At 38.1% G+C, this 19,174-nt stretch overlaps 2 protein-coding genes across 3 annotated transcripts in view; one reads left to right on the top strand and one right to left on the bottom strand.

Annotated features, from left to right (window-relative positions):
- Positions 1-19,174, bottom strand: part of LOC132543769 (runt-related transcription factor 1-like) — a 78,967-nt gene that overhangs the window by 14,789 nt on the left and 45,004 nt on the right. Inside the window, exon 2 of one of the 2 annotated variants that reach the window (XM_060207291.1) lies at positions 519-866. In XM_060207291.1, coding sequence (XP_060063274.1) covers positions 519-825 — 307 coding nt within the window. In that variant the 5' untranslated portion in view covers positions 826-866. Of the gene's footprint in view, positions 1-518; positions 933-19,174 lie in introns of those variants that run through there. The other variant, XM_060207290.1, reaches the window with a different exon arrangement.
- Positions 9,885-19,174, top strand: part of LOC132543771 (transcription initiation protein SPT3 homolog) — an 81,621-nt gene continuing 72,331 nt past the window's right edge. Inside the window, exon 1 of the mRNA XM_060207292.1 lies at positions 9,885-9,918. The gene's annotated coding sequence lies outside the window, so the exon portion shown is untranslated. The remainder of the gene's footprint in view (positions 9,919-19,174) is intronic.

The following is a 19,174-nucleotide window of genomic DNA, read 5'->3' as shown; positions in this document are numbered from 1 at the left end:
CTACATAACCTATTTCACGTATTGTTAAAAACGCCCACTCGCATATCAAAATACCATTGTACCTTTGAAACGCCAGTTGTTAAAACCCATTCATGATTCGACTCGCACCTTGCTAAGTATACATCTTACATAACAGCGTGTTTAAGACGAGTTAAAATTGTGTTGAGGTACGAAGAGACAAACACTAGATACATAAAGCCGTCACATGTTTGATTTATAGTTGCCAAAAGAAAAAACACACACCGTCACCCTACCTCTGATGACGCCAGTTATATGGTAATTAGCTCACCTGTGATTCTATTCTATCCGCAAACAAGTGTCGTAATATTGCGAAAAAATATGAAAAACAAGCGAAACCGAGACCATACTGCATGATACTGTATATCTTGTAACAATTGACGATATTAAGCGATAACCTCACTGGGTTCACCAGTAGTGGAAAACTGGAATTTCCGATTCAGGGGTTACTCATCGTGTATATCTACGTATGTACGTAAAGTATATGTGTACTCACTCACCTCGACCGCTTCTGCCCACAAAGCGCAGATCGTTGAATTTGGCAACTTGATGTTTCATATAAGCTGTACTATTCCGTAATTCCGGGCAATAATTCTCATCATTTCCAGCTGTAATGGTCACTCTTGTACCATCCTTCACCTCCCCAAGAGACACAACTTTAAAAGCCACGGGAAGGGTCTTGTTTGATCGCCAGTGGGATGGTAAAACTGAGCAGACGAAATTCGGACTTCCGGTCCGTACGAGTTCCCCGGGGTGGTCACTTAACACAGAACTGAGAGTCCGCTCCCCCGGGACAACCTCGGTCATGTTGTGAGGCGAATCCGGGAACGGTCTGAGACCGTTTAGATCTGTTGGTAAATGCATATATGTGGTTAGATATAAGAAAACACAACACAAGATTTTCAGTAACAAAGTAAATACGGGCCAACCGCTCTCTTGCCCTGCGGTTTTATGAATGAGACACGGTATGTAGCGGTTTTTACTATAACGTTGTGTTAGCCACTCCTTCGCATGGCTGAGTCAACAGTACACCACACAGTTGTGATATATCACTCCGCCTAGTGTACTGGCAGATCTTATCAGGATTAATGTATGCAATTTATGAAGTGATTTGTACTTAGAAGTACTTAGAGATGAGGCTGTAATATCATGGACTGTTATATTAACTGTGACACTCGAATTACACTTAATGGTGTGAGATTATATACAGAACTATGTTTTTGGCGGATGATTATTTTGAGCTGTCAATCAAAATCTAATACACAGTTGCGCACTTTACCTGTACGTATTGGAGAAAGGCTGGTTAACATAAGGAAGTAAGCTAGCATTAAGCAGTATGACAGCGTTGTGATAGATTGTTGTGAGACTGTTAGAGTTCAGACATGTCGGGAGGTTTACAGATGTGATATATGCAGACATTCGAGTAGGACCTAAGGGGCTATAATATTTGATCACGGACTTCAATATTAAATTTCGATATGGTTTTGCGTACAAATAGTCAGGTAAACGTTAGGAATAGAAAAACAAAAGTTTGATTGCTTTCGCATGAGATATGGAAAAAATAATGTCAACAGGCGTCGATAGTAAATATGATTTAGAAAGACAGAAATTAAATGATTTATCTCTCAATGATACTGTTTTCATTTTCTTCCAAATCCCGTGCTCACGTGTTACATATTGGGTGAAAACGCCAGCACTGTACATTTCAAGTTATATAAAATCATCACATATTTCCTTCCTATATAGTATTGTAAAGACGATCGTCTAGTAGTAGAATGTATCATAATATTATCATGGAGACTAAAGTGTATATCAAGTTGTAGAATTTTTCGTAATGCTCTAAAGTTGATATTCGTTACTTCCTTTGAACTACATGAAACCCATTGCGATTTATGTTGCCCTCTGTAAATCTCACTCCTGTAAATGTAAATATTCATTGGAGTTGTCTGCTTTAGTTTTGTTTGTGTTCCTTACCTTGTATTCCGCGCAGAGGAAAATCACAAAACAGAGCTAGACCACTAGGTTGCATAATGAATGATCACTCGATATATGCTGTTATTTTCTGTTAAGGAATACATCAGTCGGTAAGTGTTGATGAGAAATTTGTTTATTATTCAGTATTTCTACAATGATCATACTGTACCAGATATTACTTCATAAACCACTGTGACACGTGCATTATGCTTTATCAATATAATAAATCAGCTTCTTCGAATAAACCAATAAAGACATAAATGAATAAATTACATTCATGTTCAGAAGGCATACGTTTACTATCTTCATAGTTTTTAGAGCGTTCGCACATCAATTTTAGCTTTCTTATATTAATTACAATTATCAATAGTAAAAAAGATAAACCTCCAACTGACTTCAGTTAAGACAATGCTAGATTTTTTTCAACCTGAGCTTACTGATATATTTTGTTTCGTTTTGGTCTTGCTATGTACAGGGTCTATGTACCAAGGAGTTTTGAAATAAATTTAGTGACTGAGCACATTACGCTTACTTATAGAATGACATTGTTGAATGTATAATCTATGGCAAATATTGATTAATTAATTTATGAATACAAATATGGTATTGTTTTTCCAAATTCATATAAGATATTGATGTTGCGTAGTGTATTATAGTATGTTAACTTCTTAAGTATGTCGTTGTTAATAAAATTTCAACAATTTATCAGCGATTGCAGATCGGAACTACAGGTCGTTGTGCGCTGATGATGCAATGTAAATATATAAATCTGAGTTGTAAAAAAATAATATCTCAATTGTAGCGAATCATGTTGATTGTAACCCCTGATAAAGCATATTTACTGATCGCAGTCATGCACACGCTTAATTTTTACTTTATTAGAACTTAGGTAAAAGAAAATAGGGTCCGAAATCTGAAGGAACCGCAACATTCTGTGTGAACAAGAAGCCACAAAAAACCCCACAAAACATACGATATAATTAAGGTCAAACGACATAATTTGAGAGTCGTTTAGAACCATTTTTGGAAGCCATCCAACCTCTATTCGGACGCTGGAAAATGGCGGAGGGAAAATACTTCACAGAGAAAATATTAATGTATCAAGTTAATGTTTATATATTTCGATAAAGACATGTAAGACATTACTGCATGGTGAATCAAATGTGGTGCATATTGTAGTGTATATAAGATCAGTTATATTGTGTATGGTGAATGGTAACTGACGGTTGGTACATGGTGTGTGGTAACTGACGGTTGGTACATGGTTTGTGGTAACTGACGGTTGGTACATGGTGTGTGGTAACTGACGGTTGGTACATGGTGTGTGGTAACTGACGGTTGGTGTATGGTGTGTGGTAACTGACGGTTGGTGTATGGTGTGTGGTAACTGACGGTTGGTACATGGTGTGTGGTAACTGACGGTTGGTACATGGTGTGTGGTAACTGACGGTTGGTGTATGGTGTGTGGTAACTGACGGTTGGTGTATGGTGTATGGTAACTGACGGTTGGTACATGGTGTGTGGTAACTGACGGTTGGTACATGGTGTATGGTAACTGACGGTTGGTACATGATGTATAATAACTGACGGTTGGTACATGGTATGTTGTAACTAACGGTTGGTACATGGTGTATGGTAACTGACGGTTGGTGTATGGTGTATGGTAACTGACGGTTGGTACATGGTGTGTGGTAACTGACGGTTGGTACATGGTGTGTGGTAACTGACGGTAGGTACATGGTGTGTGGTAACTGACGGTTGGTGTATGGTAACTGGTGTGTGGTAACTGACGGTTGGTACATGGTGTGTGGTAACTGACGGTGACAGGTACATGGTGTGTGGTAACTGATTGTGTGTGTATAACTGACGGTTGGTACATGGTGTGTGGTAACTGACGGTTGGTTTATGGTGTATGGTAACTGACGGTTGGTACATGGTGTGTGGTAACTGACGGTTGGTACATGGTGTGTGGTAACTGACGGTTGGTACATGGTGTGTGGTAACTGACGGTTGGTACATGGTGTGCAGTGACTGATGGTTGGTACATGGTGTGTGGTAACTGACGGTTGGTACATGGTGTATGGTAACTGACGGTTGGTACATGGTGTTTGGTAACTGACGGTTGGTACATGGTGTGTGGTAACTGACGGTTGGTACATGGTGTGTGGTAACTGACGGTTGGTACATGGTGTGTGGTAACTGACGGTTGGTGTATGGTAACTGACGGTTGGTACATAGTGTGTGCTAACTGACAGTTGGTACATGGTGTGTGGTAACTGACGGTTGTTACATGGTGTGCGGTGACTGATGGTTGGTACATGGTGTGTGGTAACTGACGGTTGGTACATGGTGTGCGGAAACTGACGGTTGGTACAAGGTTTAGGTAAACTGACGGTTGGTACATGGTGTGGTGTGTGTGGTAACTGACGGTTGGTAAATGACGGTTGGTACATGGTGTGTGGTAACTGACAGTTGGTACATGGTGTGTGGTAACTGACGGTTGGTACATGGTGTATAGTAACTAACGGTTGGTACATGGTGTATGGTAACTGACGGTTGGTACATGGTGTGTGGTAACTGACGGTTGGTACATGGTGTATAGTAACAACGGTTGGTACATGGTGTATGGTAACTGACGGTTGGTGTATGGTGTGTGGTAACTGACGGTTGGTGTATGGTGTATGGTAACTGACGGTTGGTACATGGTGTGTGGTAACTGACGGTTGGTACATGGTGTTTTGTAACTGACGGTTGGTACATGGTGTGTGGTAACTGACGGTTGGTACATGGTGTGTGGTAACTGACGGTTGGTAACTGATGGTGTATGGTAACTGACGGTTGGTACATGGTGTGTGGTAACTGACGGTGGTGTATGGTGTATGGTAACTGACGGTTGGTACATGGTGTGTGCTGACTGACAGTTGGTACATGGTGTGTGGTAACTGACGGTTGGTACATGGTGTGCAGTGACTGATGGTTGGTACATGGTGTGTGGTAACTGACGGTTGGTACATGGTGTATGGTAACTGACGGTTGGTGTATGGTGTGTGGTAACTGACGGTTGGTACATGGTGTATGGTAACTGACGGTTGGTACATGGTGTTTGGTAACTGACGGTTGGTACATGGTGTGTGGTAACTGACGGTTGGTACATGGTGTATGGTAACTGACGGTTGGTACATGGTGTATGGTAACTGACGGTTGGTACATGGTGTATGGTAACTGACGGTTGGTACATGGTGTGTGGTAACTGACGGTTGGTACATGGTGTATGGTAACTGACGGTTGGTACATGGTGTATGGTAACTGACGGTTGGTACATGGTGTGTGGTAACTGACGGTTGGTACATGGTTTGTGGTAAATGACGGTTGGTACATGGTGTGTGGTAACTGACAGTTGGTACATGGTGTGTGGTAACTGACGGTAGGTACATGGTGTGTGGTAACTGACGGTTGGTGTATGGTGTATGGTAACTGACGGTTGGTACATGGTGTGTGGTAACTGACGGTTGGTACATGGTGTGTGGTAACTGACGGTTGGTACATGGTGTGTGGTAACTGACGGTTGGTACATGGTGTGTGGTAACTGACAGTTGGTACATGGTGTGTGGTAACTGACGGTTGTTACATGGTGTGCGGTGACTGATGGATGGTACATGGTGTGTGGTAACTGACGGTTGGTACATGGTGTATAGTAACTGACGGTTGGTACATGGTGTGTGGTAACTGACGGTTGGTACATGGTGTATGGTAACTGACGGTTGGTACATGGTGTGTGGTAACTGACGGTTGGTACATGGTGTGTGGTAACTGACGGTTGGTACATGGTGTGTGGTAACTGACGGTTGGTACATGGTGTGTGGTAACTGACGGTTGGTACATGGTGTATGGTAACTGACGGTTGGTACATGGTGTTTGGTAACTGACGGTTGGTGTATGGTGTGTGGTAACTGACGGTTGGTACATGGTGTGTGGTAACTGACGGTTGGTACATGGTGTGTGGTAACTGACGGTTGGTACATGGTGTGTGGTAACTGACGGTTGGTACATGGTGTATGGTAACTGACGGTTGGTACATGGTGTGTGGTAACTGACGGTTGGTACATGGTGTGGTTGGTACATGGTGTGTGGTAACTGACGGTTGGTACATGGTGTGTGGTAACTGACGGTAGGTACATGATGTGTGGTAACTGACGGTTGGTATATGGTGTATGGTAACTAACGGTTGGTACATGGTGTATGGTAACTGACGGTTGAAAGATGATGTATGGTAACTAACGGTTGGTACATGGTGTGTGGTAACTGACGGTTGGTACATGGTGTATGGTAACTGACGGTTGGTACATGGTGTGTGGTAACTGACGGTTGGTACATGGTGTGTGGTAACTGACGGTTGGTACATGGTGTGTGGTAACTGACGGTTGGTACATGGTTTGTGGTAACTGACGGTTGGTACATGGTGTGTGGTAACTGACGGTTGGTACATGGTGTGTGGTAACTGACGGTTGGTACATGGTGTATGGTAACTGACGGTTGGTACATGGTGTTTGGTAACTGACAGTTAGTACATGGTGTGTGGTAACTAACGGTTGGTACATGGTGTATGGTAACTGACGGTTGGTACATGGTGTATGGTAACTGACGGTTGGTACATGGTGTGTGGTAACTGACGGTTGGTACATGGTGTGTGGTAACTGACGGTTGGTACATGGTGTGTGGTAACTGACGGTTGGTGTATGGTGTATGGTAACTGACGGTTGGTACATGGTGTGTGGTAACTGACGGTTGGTACATGGTGTGTGGTAACTGACGGTTGGTACATGGTGTGTGGTAACTGACGGTTGGTACATGGTGTGTGGTAACTGACGGTTGGTGTATGGTGTATGGTAACTGACGGTTGGTACATGGTGTGTGGTAACTGACGGTTGGTACATGGTGTGTGGTAACTGACGGTTGGTGTATGGTGTATGGTAACTGACGGTAACTGACGGTTGGTACATGGTGTATGGTAACTGACGGTTGGTGTATGGTGTGTGGTAACTGACGGTTGGTACATGGTGTGCGGTAACTGACGGTTGGTACATGGTGTGCGGTAACTGACGGTTGGTGTATGGTGTGCGGTAACTGACGGTTGGTACATGGTGTGTGGTAACTGACGGTTGGTACATGGTGTGCGGTAACTGACGGTTGGTACATGGTGTGTGGTAACTGACGGTTGGTACATGGTGTGTGGTAACTGACGGTTGGTACATGGTGTGTGGTAACTGACGGTTGGTACATGGTGTGCGGTAACTGACGGTTGGTACATGGTGTGTGGTAACTGACGGTTGGTACATGGTGTGTGGTAACTGACGGTTGGTACATGGTGTGTGGTAACTGACGGTTGGTACATGGTGTGCGGTAACTGACGGTTGGTACATGGTGTGCGGTAACTGACGGTTGGTACATGGTGTGCGGTAACTGACGGTTGGTACATGGTGTGCGGTAACTGACGGTTGGTACATGGTGTGCGGTAACTGACGGTTGGTACATGGTGTATGATACAATGAACATTTTGTTTTATTTGTTGTTGTGATTTATATGTATATGATGACATAAGATATGACATATGAGGCTGTATATTATATATGGAAGGTTACGTAAACCTACACACGGGCTGGATTCTATTATAAAAACATGAACAATAATCTGATATGATGTTTCAATGTGTCCAGCACTTACGGATGTGCGTTCACCACAGGTGACAGGAGTGTCTTTAATTTTGCAATAAATCTGCAAAAATAAAATCCTGTTTTCTGACGTCAGTGCATTGACTGAAGTATTGTTGTATATGTTAAAATTGAAATTCTACCAAATTAAAGTGTGTTTTTTTAAACAGTTATGTTTTTTCCTTGATGACACACAAACTTGTACAGTCCTCCTGTGTTCCGTGACGTATCACCATAGCGTGACTATATACTGTTATCTTTAGCTCTACCGCCGTGACCGTTGTGAAATATATAGCGAGTTAATTGTTTTTTATATGAAGCGTTTTATCACATTCTCCCTGATACCTATTTCAAATTTGAAATATCATGATGGCTTATCTTGGAATATCCCAGAAACAGTCCATACTCCTGCTCGTCACTGGTGACAGAACAACAGGCCGAATGGTCACAGTGAATGAACTTATAAACGGTAACAATTGAAATGAATGTGTAGTATAGAGAAGAGAAAATGAGAAATGTTAATTATACTGGGACAGGAGAGTTTTGCTTAAGCTACAGCTCATGATTGAAGAACATTCGTGACATAATGTTGACCTAATAATCTATTGTAAACTTTACCGTCTCCCCAGGGGAAATGCGGAATCCTAGGGTCGTGAAATTTACAGTTTTGGTAAAGCCCCTTTAGACCCCTCCCATCCATGAAAAGTAGTTCATTCTGTCATATCTGGGTGTTGAAGAGAAGATTTTTGAAATTACAATCAATCTGACCCCTTCATTCGCGACTCCCCTCAGCGCGTGGGGCTAGCCAGGGTCAACGGGTGCATACCATCAAAATGTCATGCGAAACGAACCATTCTAACCAATTTTGAAAGTAAACAAATTATTCTCAATGTATTTTTGTTATAAATCTGTTGTAATAAAGGATAAAGGATAATAACATTTACAATTTTAGTAAAACACCTCAGGAATCTTCCATTCATGAAGAGTATTCGATTCTACCATATTTGGGCATTGAAACGACTTCTGAAATTACAATTATTTGGTTCCTTTGTTACCCCGCCCCTCCGAGGGGCACTTGGTGGGTGGGGACTATGTAATTTACATTTTTTGTTCACCATTGGCCTTAAAGGGTTTCCACAAATTGTACTATATCGGTCAGAGGTTTTCCAGAAGAACTCGAAAATGTAAAAAGTTTCTGACGCACGACAGACAAAAGGTGACCGCAACAGGTCACCATGAGAGTCACGTAACCAAATGTTGAAAAGTTTGAATTCGTTATTTTCAATATTCTGTTTTCGCTGTCATCTTTGTAAGCTTGTAACGCATGGTCACGAGATAAATATATATATACACACATATATATACATATTTTTAAATGCGAACGTTTTTCTTAATCATGCCTTGATGAAGAGACCGCCAGCCCCCGCAGAAACCTATCCCTTTCCGTATTTTCTTCTCCTTCTATTTTTTTTTTTTTTTATTAAACTCGGGTAATTTGAAATAAAAAGGGATTTTTTTATTATTAAACTCGGGTAATTTAAAATAAAAAGGGAAAGTCGTTTGTACGCAACTTAAGTAGGGAGTAGTAGTTCGAATCATCTTATTTTTGTTTTGAAGAATTTCCATCACATCATCTTTTTTCCTGAAAAAATAGCTATCACAATGTATAACAGATACACCTACTTAATCGTATCATTTGGCTTATACATGCATTCTAATTACTGTTATTTTTTTGCTGTATATACTTATTGCGCGTGCTTTTGACTTGTGTGTAAATGTGTCGAACTGATTATCGTAAATACGAAATAGGCCTGAAAATGCAGAAAAACCATGTGTCAACAATTTAGTCTGCGGCACTGAAACATTTAAGGCGATTAGTGCCACAATACGTGGATTAAGTCTTGGTTGTATTTAATGAGACGACCTTGTATAAATCTTACTTAACCGATTTAGTATTTTGTTCTTTAACGTCCTCGGTGTTTGTGGTTTGTACTTAACCGCAAAGTTCGGGTTTAAAAGTCACTGAGGACATTTTCTTTATATACACTGCTACAAACACACGTGGTGTATAAACATATGTGAATCACCTCAAACTGAAAGTAGGTTTACACGGAAGTGCGAAATATAAAATTTTGTCTGCGCATGCGCATAAGAAAAGTAGTGCGACGGAAGAAGCGACGTCTGCGATTACGTTTTGAAGATCAGAAAAACAACACATGTATGTAGAATTTAGATTATTACAGAATAACTTCACACAAATAAGATGTCTGAAGTAGTCGTTCATATACCGAAAGGGCATTAGTGAGAGTGTATCGCAATGACAATCGATAATGGCCGTCTGAAATACACGTGTTTACCATAATAACACCTATATATCTCATCCGAGCGTGACTTGACCTCGTTTGAATTGTACGTAGGCGTTTGACGACTTAAAGGAATTAGGACGAAATAGGTGGCCCCTTGTGCCATGATTCATTCTTCGGACGTAACCTGCCCCCATTCCACATTCCATTTATACTACTCCTGTCTCCTACTACAATATGTCCATGACTTATAAACCCAGAATGTAAACAAAACATACACTTATCCACTGTTCAGCCGTAAACATTTTGGATGATAAAAGAATTAAGATTAATTCCTCAATATTCAAAATGTAAAAGTGGGGTTGCTTCCTGTAGCAATAAAGGAAGAAGCTGAGTCACAGGGGAGGGGGAGTATGACCATGAACAGCTGTCCTGCACACTGAAATGATTTCAATTTTCCAGTGGTTTCTTCAATTTAGAATTTAATTAATGTTTAATGTCCAAATCTTATTTAACAGAATCACAACTCCAGAAAGAAAGGCTTGATAAATTATGTAATATCCTGTACTATTGGTTTTAATTAGATGTCAAGTGTCTCCATCTGATAGCACATTCATCATGTTAAGTTTTTCACCTCCTGTATTGTGGTCTTGTGCCTTAAATCCTCCTTTACATTATCATTTAATATTTGTGTGTAAATAAAGACATCACTTCTGATTATCAAGCTCATAATTCATTTTTAAGTAGTGATGGAGATATTTGAACAACACTGGGCAGTTGTGTCACATTCAAAGTTCAAGTTCAGAATCACAAATAAAATGTAAGATTTTCAAAATATTAATGATCATTTTAACTGAATGTGTTCATCCAAATACTAAATGTAAGGCAGAATGGTCTCAACTAAATTACATTTCTTCCAAAGGGGGTAACTAAATATTATACATCATGGCATGTTTTTTCAACAAATTACCATGGGGGATATTGTGTATGTGCAAATTTTCAAACCTCAAATATACATCTGCAGTCATCATGGTAACTGACTCAATACCACCAGTGGTTTTAAGTGCAAAGTTGTTGGGAGTGGTAGCTATCCATTCCAGTCCCTGTACAATTTTGTTTTTCACTTGCCTTTGCATGAAGTTTAAACACCTAAGGAATCAAGCAAGTGAAGTTGTACACACTAACCTGGAATGTTAGGCAAGTAGATGTGTACACCCTAGGTTGGTGTGTCAGTTAAGTAAAGTTGTACATCCAAGCTTGGATGTCAGACAAGTTAATTGTTCACCCTATCCCCGGGTGTGTCAGGCAAGTCAATTTGTATATCCCAGCAAAGGGTGTCAGGCAAGTAAAATTGTACACCCTAGTGTGGGATGTAATGCAAATAAACTTGTTCAACCTATCTGATGTGTCAGGTTAGTAAAATTGTACACCCTACCTTGGGCTATCAAGCAAGACAAATTGTACACCCTAGCCCAGAAGTAGGCATGTAAACTCCCTAGCCCAGGATGTTAGGCATGTAAACTTGTATACCCTAGCCCAGGATGCTAGGCATGTAAACTTGTACACCCGAGCCCAGGATGTTAGGCATGTAAAATTGTACACCCTAGCCTAGGATGTTAGGCATGTAAACTTGAACATCCTCGCCCAGGATGTAAGGCAAGTTAACTATTTGACCCTAAGTAAGCCTTAGTTCAAGATGTCAAGCAACTAAACTTTTTTATCCTAGCCCATTGTGTCAGACAAGTAAAATTTTTTCGCCCTGGCTTAGGGTGTCAGGCAATTAGAATTGTACACAGTGATTCAGAATATCAGGAAAAATGAATCACACACCCTTGCCTAGGATATTGAGAATGTTGAATTGGTACACTCAAGGCCAGAATGTTAGGAAGGTTGAGTTGTACACCACAACCTAGGATGTAAGAAAGGTTTAATTATATGCCACAGCCGAGGATGTAAGAAAGGGTGAATTGTACACCCTAGCCAAGGTTGTTGGGAATGTTGAATTATACACCCTAGCCCAGGATGTGTAGAAAGTTGAATTGCTCACACTGTAATTTCATTATTGCTTCATTATTGATACTGTTAAAATCTAAGTTGTTAGTTGGTTAGGACAGATTATCATTATCTAAGTCATCAGACTTTCATACTTGTTTTTTAGGTATAATGTTTATCAATTCATTGATTCTTTGTTTACATAATTCAAATGTCCATGAAAGATGAAGGAAAATATGTAAAGCTGTGATGAAGATGTAAGCTGTCCTGTGACATGTTCGCTCACCACTACACGTGTCAGTGTATGAAATAGTTCCCATATGAATAGTAGTTAATGCCCAGCAGAAATAGTTGTGGTCAAAATGGCATTCATTGCAGAATATACTTCTTACTTATAGGTAGAGTGATTTAGACACCAAACTGGACACTGGTTAGTGGTCAACATTAAGGCTGTGGTCATCTGTTCCACACTTCACCAGCAAGTGATTGGTTGTAATTGATAATTTGATGGGCCTACTACTGCTTCAGTGGAGGATGGTTTGCCCACCCACATCTTCGTGGTCATTTGTGGTCAACTTTCTCTAGTATCTGAAGTAACAAAACACCTCTGTAATTCGGTCAAGGTTGGAATTTCTGAGGATTGTGTTGTGTGTGTGGCCTGTACTTATATATACACTGAACATCCTGTTTAATCTATTGGCCAATTCACCAGGCCCACTTAATTAGACATTTCTCTTACCTAATAGTTTATGGTATATATCTACGTTGAAAGAAATATGTTGTTATTAGAATTAATGTTTGGTAAGATCTTTTAAAACAATAATACTAACAATAAGTGACTTCTAATGGAGCTGATATGTCAATACTTGTGACAACCAACAAATACTGAGCCTGCTCTGTATGGCTATATAATCTGGTGAAAAATTACTGCTGTACTTCAATCATGTCACACTGCAAAGTACCGTGTCAAGGTCAACATATCCATGTCACACTGCAAAGTACTGTGTCAAGGTCAACATATCCATGTCACACTGCAAAGTACCGTGTCAAGGTCAACATATCCATGTCAAACTGCAAAGTACCGTGTCAAGGTCAACATATCCATGTCACACTGCAAAGTACCGTGTCAAGGTCAACATATCCATGTCAAACTGCAAAGTACCGTGTCAAGGTCAACATATCCATGTCAAACTGCAAAGTACCGTGTCAAGGTCAACATATCCATGTCAAACTGCAAAGTACCGTGTCAAGGTCAACATATCCATGTCAAACTGCAAAGTACCGTGTCAAGGTCAACATATCCATGTCACACTGCAAAGTACTGTGTCAAGGTCAACATATCCATGTCAAACTGCAAAGTACCGTGTCAAGGTCAACATATCCATGTCACACTGCAAAGTACCGTGTCAAGGTCAACATATCCATGTCACACTGCAAAGTACCGTGTCAAGGTCAACATATCCATGTCACACTGCAAAGTACCGTGTCAAGGTCAACATATCCATGTCACACTGCAAAGTACCGTGTCAAGGTCAACATATCCATGTCACACTGCAAAGTACCGTGTCAAGGTCAACATATCCATGTCACACTGCAAAGTACCGTGTCAAGGTCAACATATCCATGTCAAACTGCAAAGTACCGTGTCAAGGTCAACATATCCATGTCAAACTGCAAAGTACTGTGCCAAGGTCAACAAATCTATGTCAAACTGCAAAGGACTGTGTCAAGGTCAACTTATCCATGTCACACTGGAAAGTATTAGGTCAAGGTCAACATATCCATGTCACACTGGAAAGTATTAGGTCAAGTTCAACATATCCATGTCACACTGCAGAGTACTGTGTCAAGGTCAACATATCCATGTCGCATTGTAGCGTACCATGTCAAGGTCAACAGAATCATGTCACAATGTAAAGTACTGTGTCAAGGTCAACAGATCCATCTCGCACTGTAAAATACTTGGTTATGGTAAATATAATCATGTCAAACCACAAACTACTACAACGTAAGTTTGTGACATCCATATTTTGACAGTTGATCATGTGATCTGTAGATAGTACCTGTGAGTAGTTAAGTATAGGACAAAGATGTAGAAGATATAATGATTCACAATAGTGCTGATTATACAGATTAAGAAAGAAATACAGCTTAGCTAGTCCAACAAATTACACTGTACCATAGAACTGTCATGTCTTCAAGGAGTTGTCAGTGTTACTGGGTGCCTTCAGTGTTGAAACCTAGGAACCAACAATGGAAAATGATAATGGCTTGTAAATGGAATGGATTGGAGTGTGTGCTGGTATACTTGTGGGTAAAGATGTGAGAGAATGTGTGGTAAATAAATTCAGGAAGTGTGTGTGTGATTTGTGAATAAATTTGTTGTAAATTAATTACTTCCAGAACAATTAGATATCTAGTTAATGGCTTCATCAGACCTCCCAATGCTAATCCAGTAACTGATGGTGTTATCCAGTAATTGATGATGTTGGTGTTATCCAGTAATTGATGATGTTATCTAGTAACTGGTGGTGTTATCCAGTAATTGATGATGTTATCTAGTAACTGGTGGTGTTATCTAGTAATTGATGGTGTTATCCAGTAATTGATGTTGTCTAGTAAGTGATGGTGTTTTCCAGTAATTGATGGTGTTATACAGTAATTGATGATGATGGTGTTTTCCAGTAATTGATGATGTTATACAGTAATTGATGATGTTATCTAGTAAGTGATGGTGTTATCCAGTAATTAATGATGTTATCTAGTAAGTGATGGTGTTTTCCAGTAATTGATGGTGTTATACAGTAATTGATAATGATGGTGTTTTCCAGTAATTGATGATGTTATACAGTAATTGATGATGTTATCTAGTAAGTGATGGTGTTTTCCAGTAATTGATGGTGTTATCCAGTAATTGATGATGTTATCTAGTAAGTGATGGTGTTTTCCAGTAATTGATGGTGTTATACAGTAATTGATGATGATGGTGTTTTCCTGTAATTGATGGTGTTATACAGTAATTGATGATGATGGTGTTTTCCAGTAATTGATGGTGTTATACAGTAATTGATGATGATGGTGTTTTCCAGTAATTGATGATGTTATACAGTAATTGATGATGATGGTGTTTTCCAGTAATTGATGATGTTATACAGTAATTGATGATGATGGTGTTTTCCAGTAATTGATGATGTTATACAGTAATTGATGATGTTATACAGTAATTGATGATGTTGGTGTTATCCAGTAATTGATGATGTTATACAGTAATTGATGATGTTGTTTTCCAGTAATTGATGATGTGTGTTTACAGTAATTGATGATGTTGTTTTCCAGTAATTGATGATGTTATACAGTAATTGATGATGATGGTGTTTTCCAGTAATTGATGATGTTATACAGTAATTGATGATGTTACACTGTAATTGATGATGTTATACAGTAATTGATGATGTATTTTTTCCAGTAATTGATGATGTTATACAGTAATTGATGATGTTATACAGTAATTGATGATGTGGTGTTATCCAGTAATTGATGATGTTATACAGTAATTGATGATGTTATACAGTAATTGATGATGTTGGTGTTTCCAGTAATTGATGATGTTATACAGTAATTGATGATGTTATACAGTAATTGATGATGTTATACAGTGATGATGTGTTTATCCAGTAATTGATGATGTTATACAGTAATTGATGATGTTATACAGTAATTGATGATGTTGGTGTTATACAGTAATTGATGATGTTATACAGTAATTGATGGTGTTATACCAGTAATTGATGATGTTATACAGTAATTGATGATGTTATCTAGTAAGTGATGGTGTTATCCAGTAATTAATGATGTTATCTAGTAAGTGATGGTGTTTTCCAGTAATTGATGGTGTTATACAGTAATTGATAATGATGGTGTTTTCCAGTAATTGATGATGTTATACAGTAATTGATGATGTTATCTAGTAAGTGATGGTGTTTTCCAGTAATTGATGGTGTTTTCCAGTAATTGATGGTGTTATACAGTAATTGATGATGATGGTGTTTTCCTGTAATTGATGGTGTTATACAGTAATTGATGATGATGGTGTTTTCCAGTAATTGATGGTGTTATACAGTAATTGATGATGATGGTGTTTTCCAGTAATTGATGATGTTATACAGTAATTGATGATGATGGTGTTTTCCAGTAATTGATGGTGTTATACAGTAATTGATGATGTTGGTGTTTTCCAGTAATTGATGATGTTATACAGTAATTGATGATGTTATACAGTAATTGATGATGTTGGTGTTATCCAGTAATTGATGATGTTATACAGTAATTGATGATGTTATACAGTAATTGATGATGTTGGTGGTTTCCAGTAATTGATGATGTTATACAGTAATTGATGATGTTATACAGTAATTGATGATGTTATACAGTAATTGATGGTGTTACACAGTAATTGATGGTGTTATACAGTAATTGATGATGTTGGTGTTTTCCAGTAATTGATGATGTTATACAGTAATTGATGATGTTATACAGTAATTGATGATGTTGGTGTTATCCAGTAATTGATGATGTTATACAGTAATTGATGATGTTATACAGTAATTGATGATGTTATACAGTAATTGATGATGTTGGTGTTTTCCAGTAATTGATGATGTTATACAGTAATTGATGATGTTATACAGTAATTGATGATGTTATACAGTAATTGATGATGTTGGTGTTATCCAGTAATTGATGATGTTATACAGTAATTGATGATGTTATACAGTAATTGATGATGTTGGTGTTATACAGTAATTGATGATGTTATACAGTAATTGATGGTGTTATACAGTAATTGATGATGTTATACAGTAATTGATGATGTTATCTAGTAAGTGATGGTGTTATCCAGTAATTAATGATGTTATCTAGTAAGTGATGGTGTTTTCCAGTAATTGATGGTGTTATACAGTAATTGATAATGATGGTGTTTTCCAGTAATTGATGATGTTATACAGTAATTGATGATGTTATCTAGTAAGTGATGGTGTTTTCCAGTAATTGATGGTGTTTTCCAGTAATTGATGGTGTTATACAGTAATTGATGATGATGGTGTTTTCCTGTAATTGATGGTGTTATACAGTAATTGATGATGATGGTGTTTTCCAGTAATTGATGGTGTTATACAGTAATTGATGATGATGGTGTTTTCCAGTAATTGATGATGTTATACAGTAATTGATGATGATGGTGTTTTCCAGTAATTGATGGTGTTATACAGTAATTGATGATGTTGGTGTTTTCCAGTAATTGATGATGTTATACAGTAATTGATGATGTTATACAGTAATTGATGATGTTGGTGTTATCCAGTAATTGATGATGTTATACAGTAATTGATGATGTTGGTGGTTTCCAGTAATTGATGATGTTATACAGTAATTGATGATGTTATACAGTAATTGATGATGTTATACAGTAATTGATGGTGTTACACAGTAATTGATGATGTTATACAGTAATTGATGGTATTTTCCAGTAATTGATGGTGTTATACAGTGATTGATGGTGTTTTCCAGTAATTGATGGTGTTATACAGTAATTGATGGTGTTATCCAGTAACTGATGGTGTTATACAGTAATTGATGATGATGGTGTTTTCCAGTAATTGATGATGTTATCTAGTAAGTGATGGTGTTATCCAGTAATTAATGATGTTATCTAGTAAGTGATGGTGTTTTCCAGTAATTGATGGTGTTATCCAGTAATTGATGGTGTTATACAGTAATTGATGATGATGGTGTTTTCCAGTAATTGATGATGTTATACAGTAATTGATGATGTTATCTAGTAAGTGATGGTGTTATCCAGTAATTAATGATGTTATCTAGTAAGTGATGGTGTTTTCCAGTAATTGATGGTGTTATACAGTAATTGATAATGATGGTGTTTTCCAGTAATTGATGATGTTATACAGTAATTGATGATGTTATCTAGTAAGTGATGGTGTTTTCCAGTAATTGATGGTGTTATCCAGTAATTGATGATGTTATCTAGTAAGTGATGGTGTTTTCCAGTAATTGATGGTGTTATACAGTAATTGATGGTGTTATCCAGTAACTGATGGTGTTATACAGTAATTGATGGTGTTATCCAGTAACTGATGGTCTTATCCAGTAATTGATGGTGTTATACAGTGATTGATGGTGCTATCACAGTACATAGTTATAGTAATGTCTGCAGTTATCATAGTTGTCATGGCTACTATCCACAGATATCATAGTATACAGGCTAAATGTGCTATTATTACACTGTTAGTAACCCAATCTTTATAGAAAACAGAAAAAAATAGAGAAAGTAATGAAGATCTGTTACACTGATATTTGTGTATTATATAAGACAGAAGAAAATTGTCTGGATTGTTTATTTGATGTAACATATATATTTCTGTGTTTATTGAACTTCGTATTTATATCACAGCCTTCACAGGTGTAACATCTTGAGGACAAATCAAAACCTACGTTCTTGAGTCATTAACCGACAATCAAACACTCTAAGGTTATATTCATATTTTATATAGGGTATCTACCGAGTGTGCAGTTACCTTAAGTTTAAACCTATTATAAGGCTACTCGTAGGAGATCTACATAATAATATCAATCTCTGGGTGTTCTACAGGGTTACTTCTTAATTACTGTAATATTTCACAAGCCAGTCTGGGATTAAAATGTCATTGAACTTTTTAAAAGTTTCTCATGAACATTTAAAGTGTAAAACACAAGAACATAAAAGAATGAAATAATCACTAGATTAGCATTTAGATGTAAACATATACAAATGAAAATTAGTTACACCATAATGTATAGAATGTCAGACACATACGTTTGTGAATGTCTGATAGAAGTCTTCAGTGATACTCAAACTGTATATTCTGCACCTGTCTTACAAGACAATTTGATAAATATTTCTATAACATGTTTTCTTCTGTCAGACGTCCAATTTCTTTTAAAGGTTGACTGAATGATTCATATTAATTGGATTGGGTCCAAATTAAACAAAAAATGTAAAGTGTGTGCCCCATCATAGCTTTAATTACAGCTGACTGTTTAGGCGTGATGATGAAGCAGAGATGCTGGAGTACACATTATTTACATAAGGGTCTTTTCGTCACTGGATTATTAATTACCAAT

The sequence above is a fragment of the Ylistrum balloti genome, unplaced genomic scaffold, assembly GCF_031769215.1.
Source record: "Ylistrum balloti isolate Yb309-2 unplaced genomic scaffold, AGI_CSIRO_Ybal_v1 Utg369764, whole genome shotgun sequence".
NCBI classification, from domain to species: domain Eukaryota; kingdom Metazoa; phylum Mollusca; class Bivalvia; order Pectinida; family Pectinidae; genus Ylistrum; species Ylistrum balloti.
The sequence above is the reverse complement of the archived record's forward strand: the minus strand, read 5'-3'. Positions and strand labels throughout refer to the sequence as shown.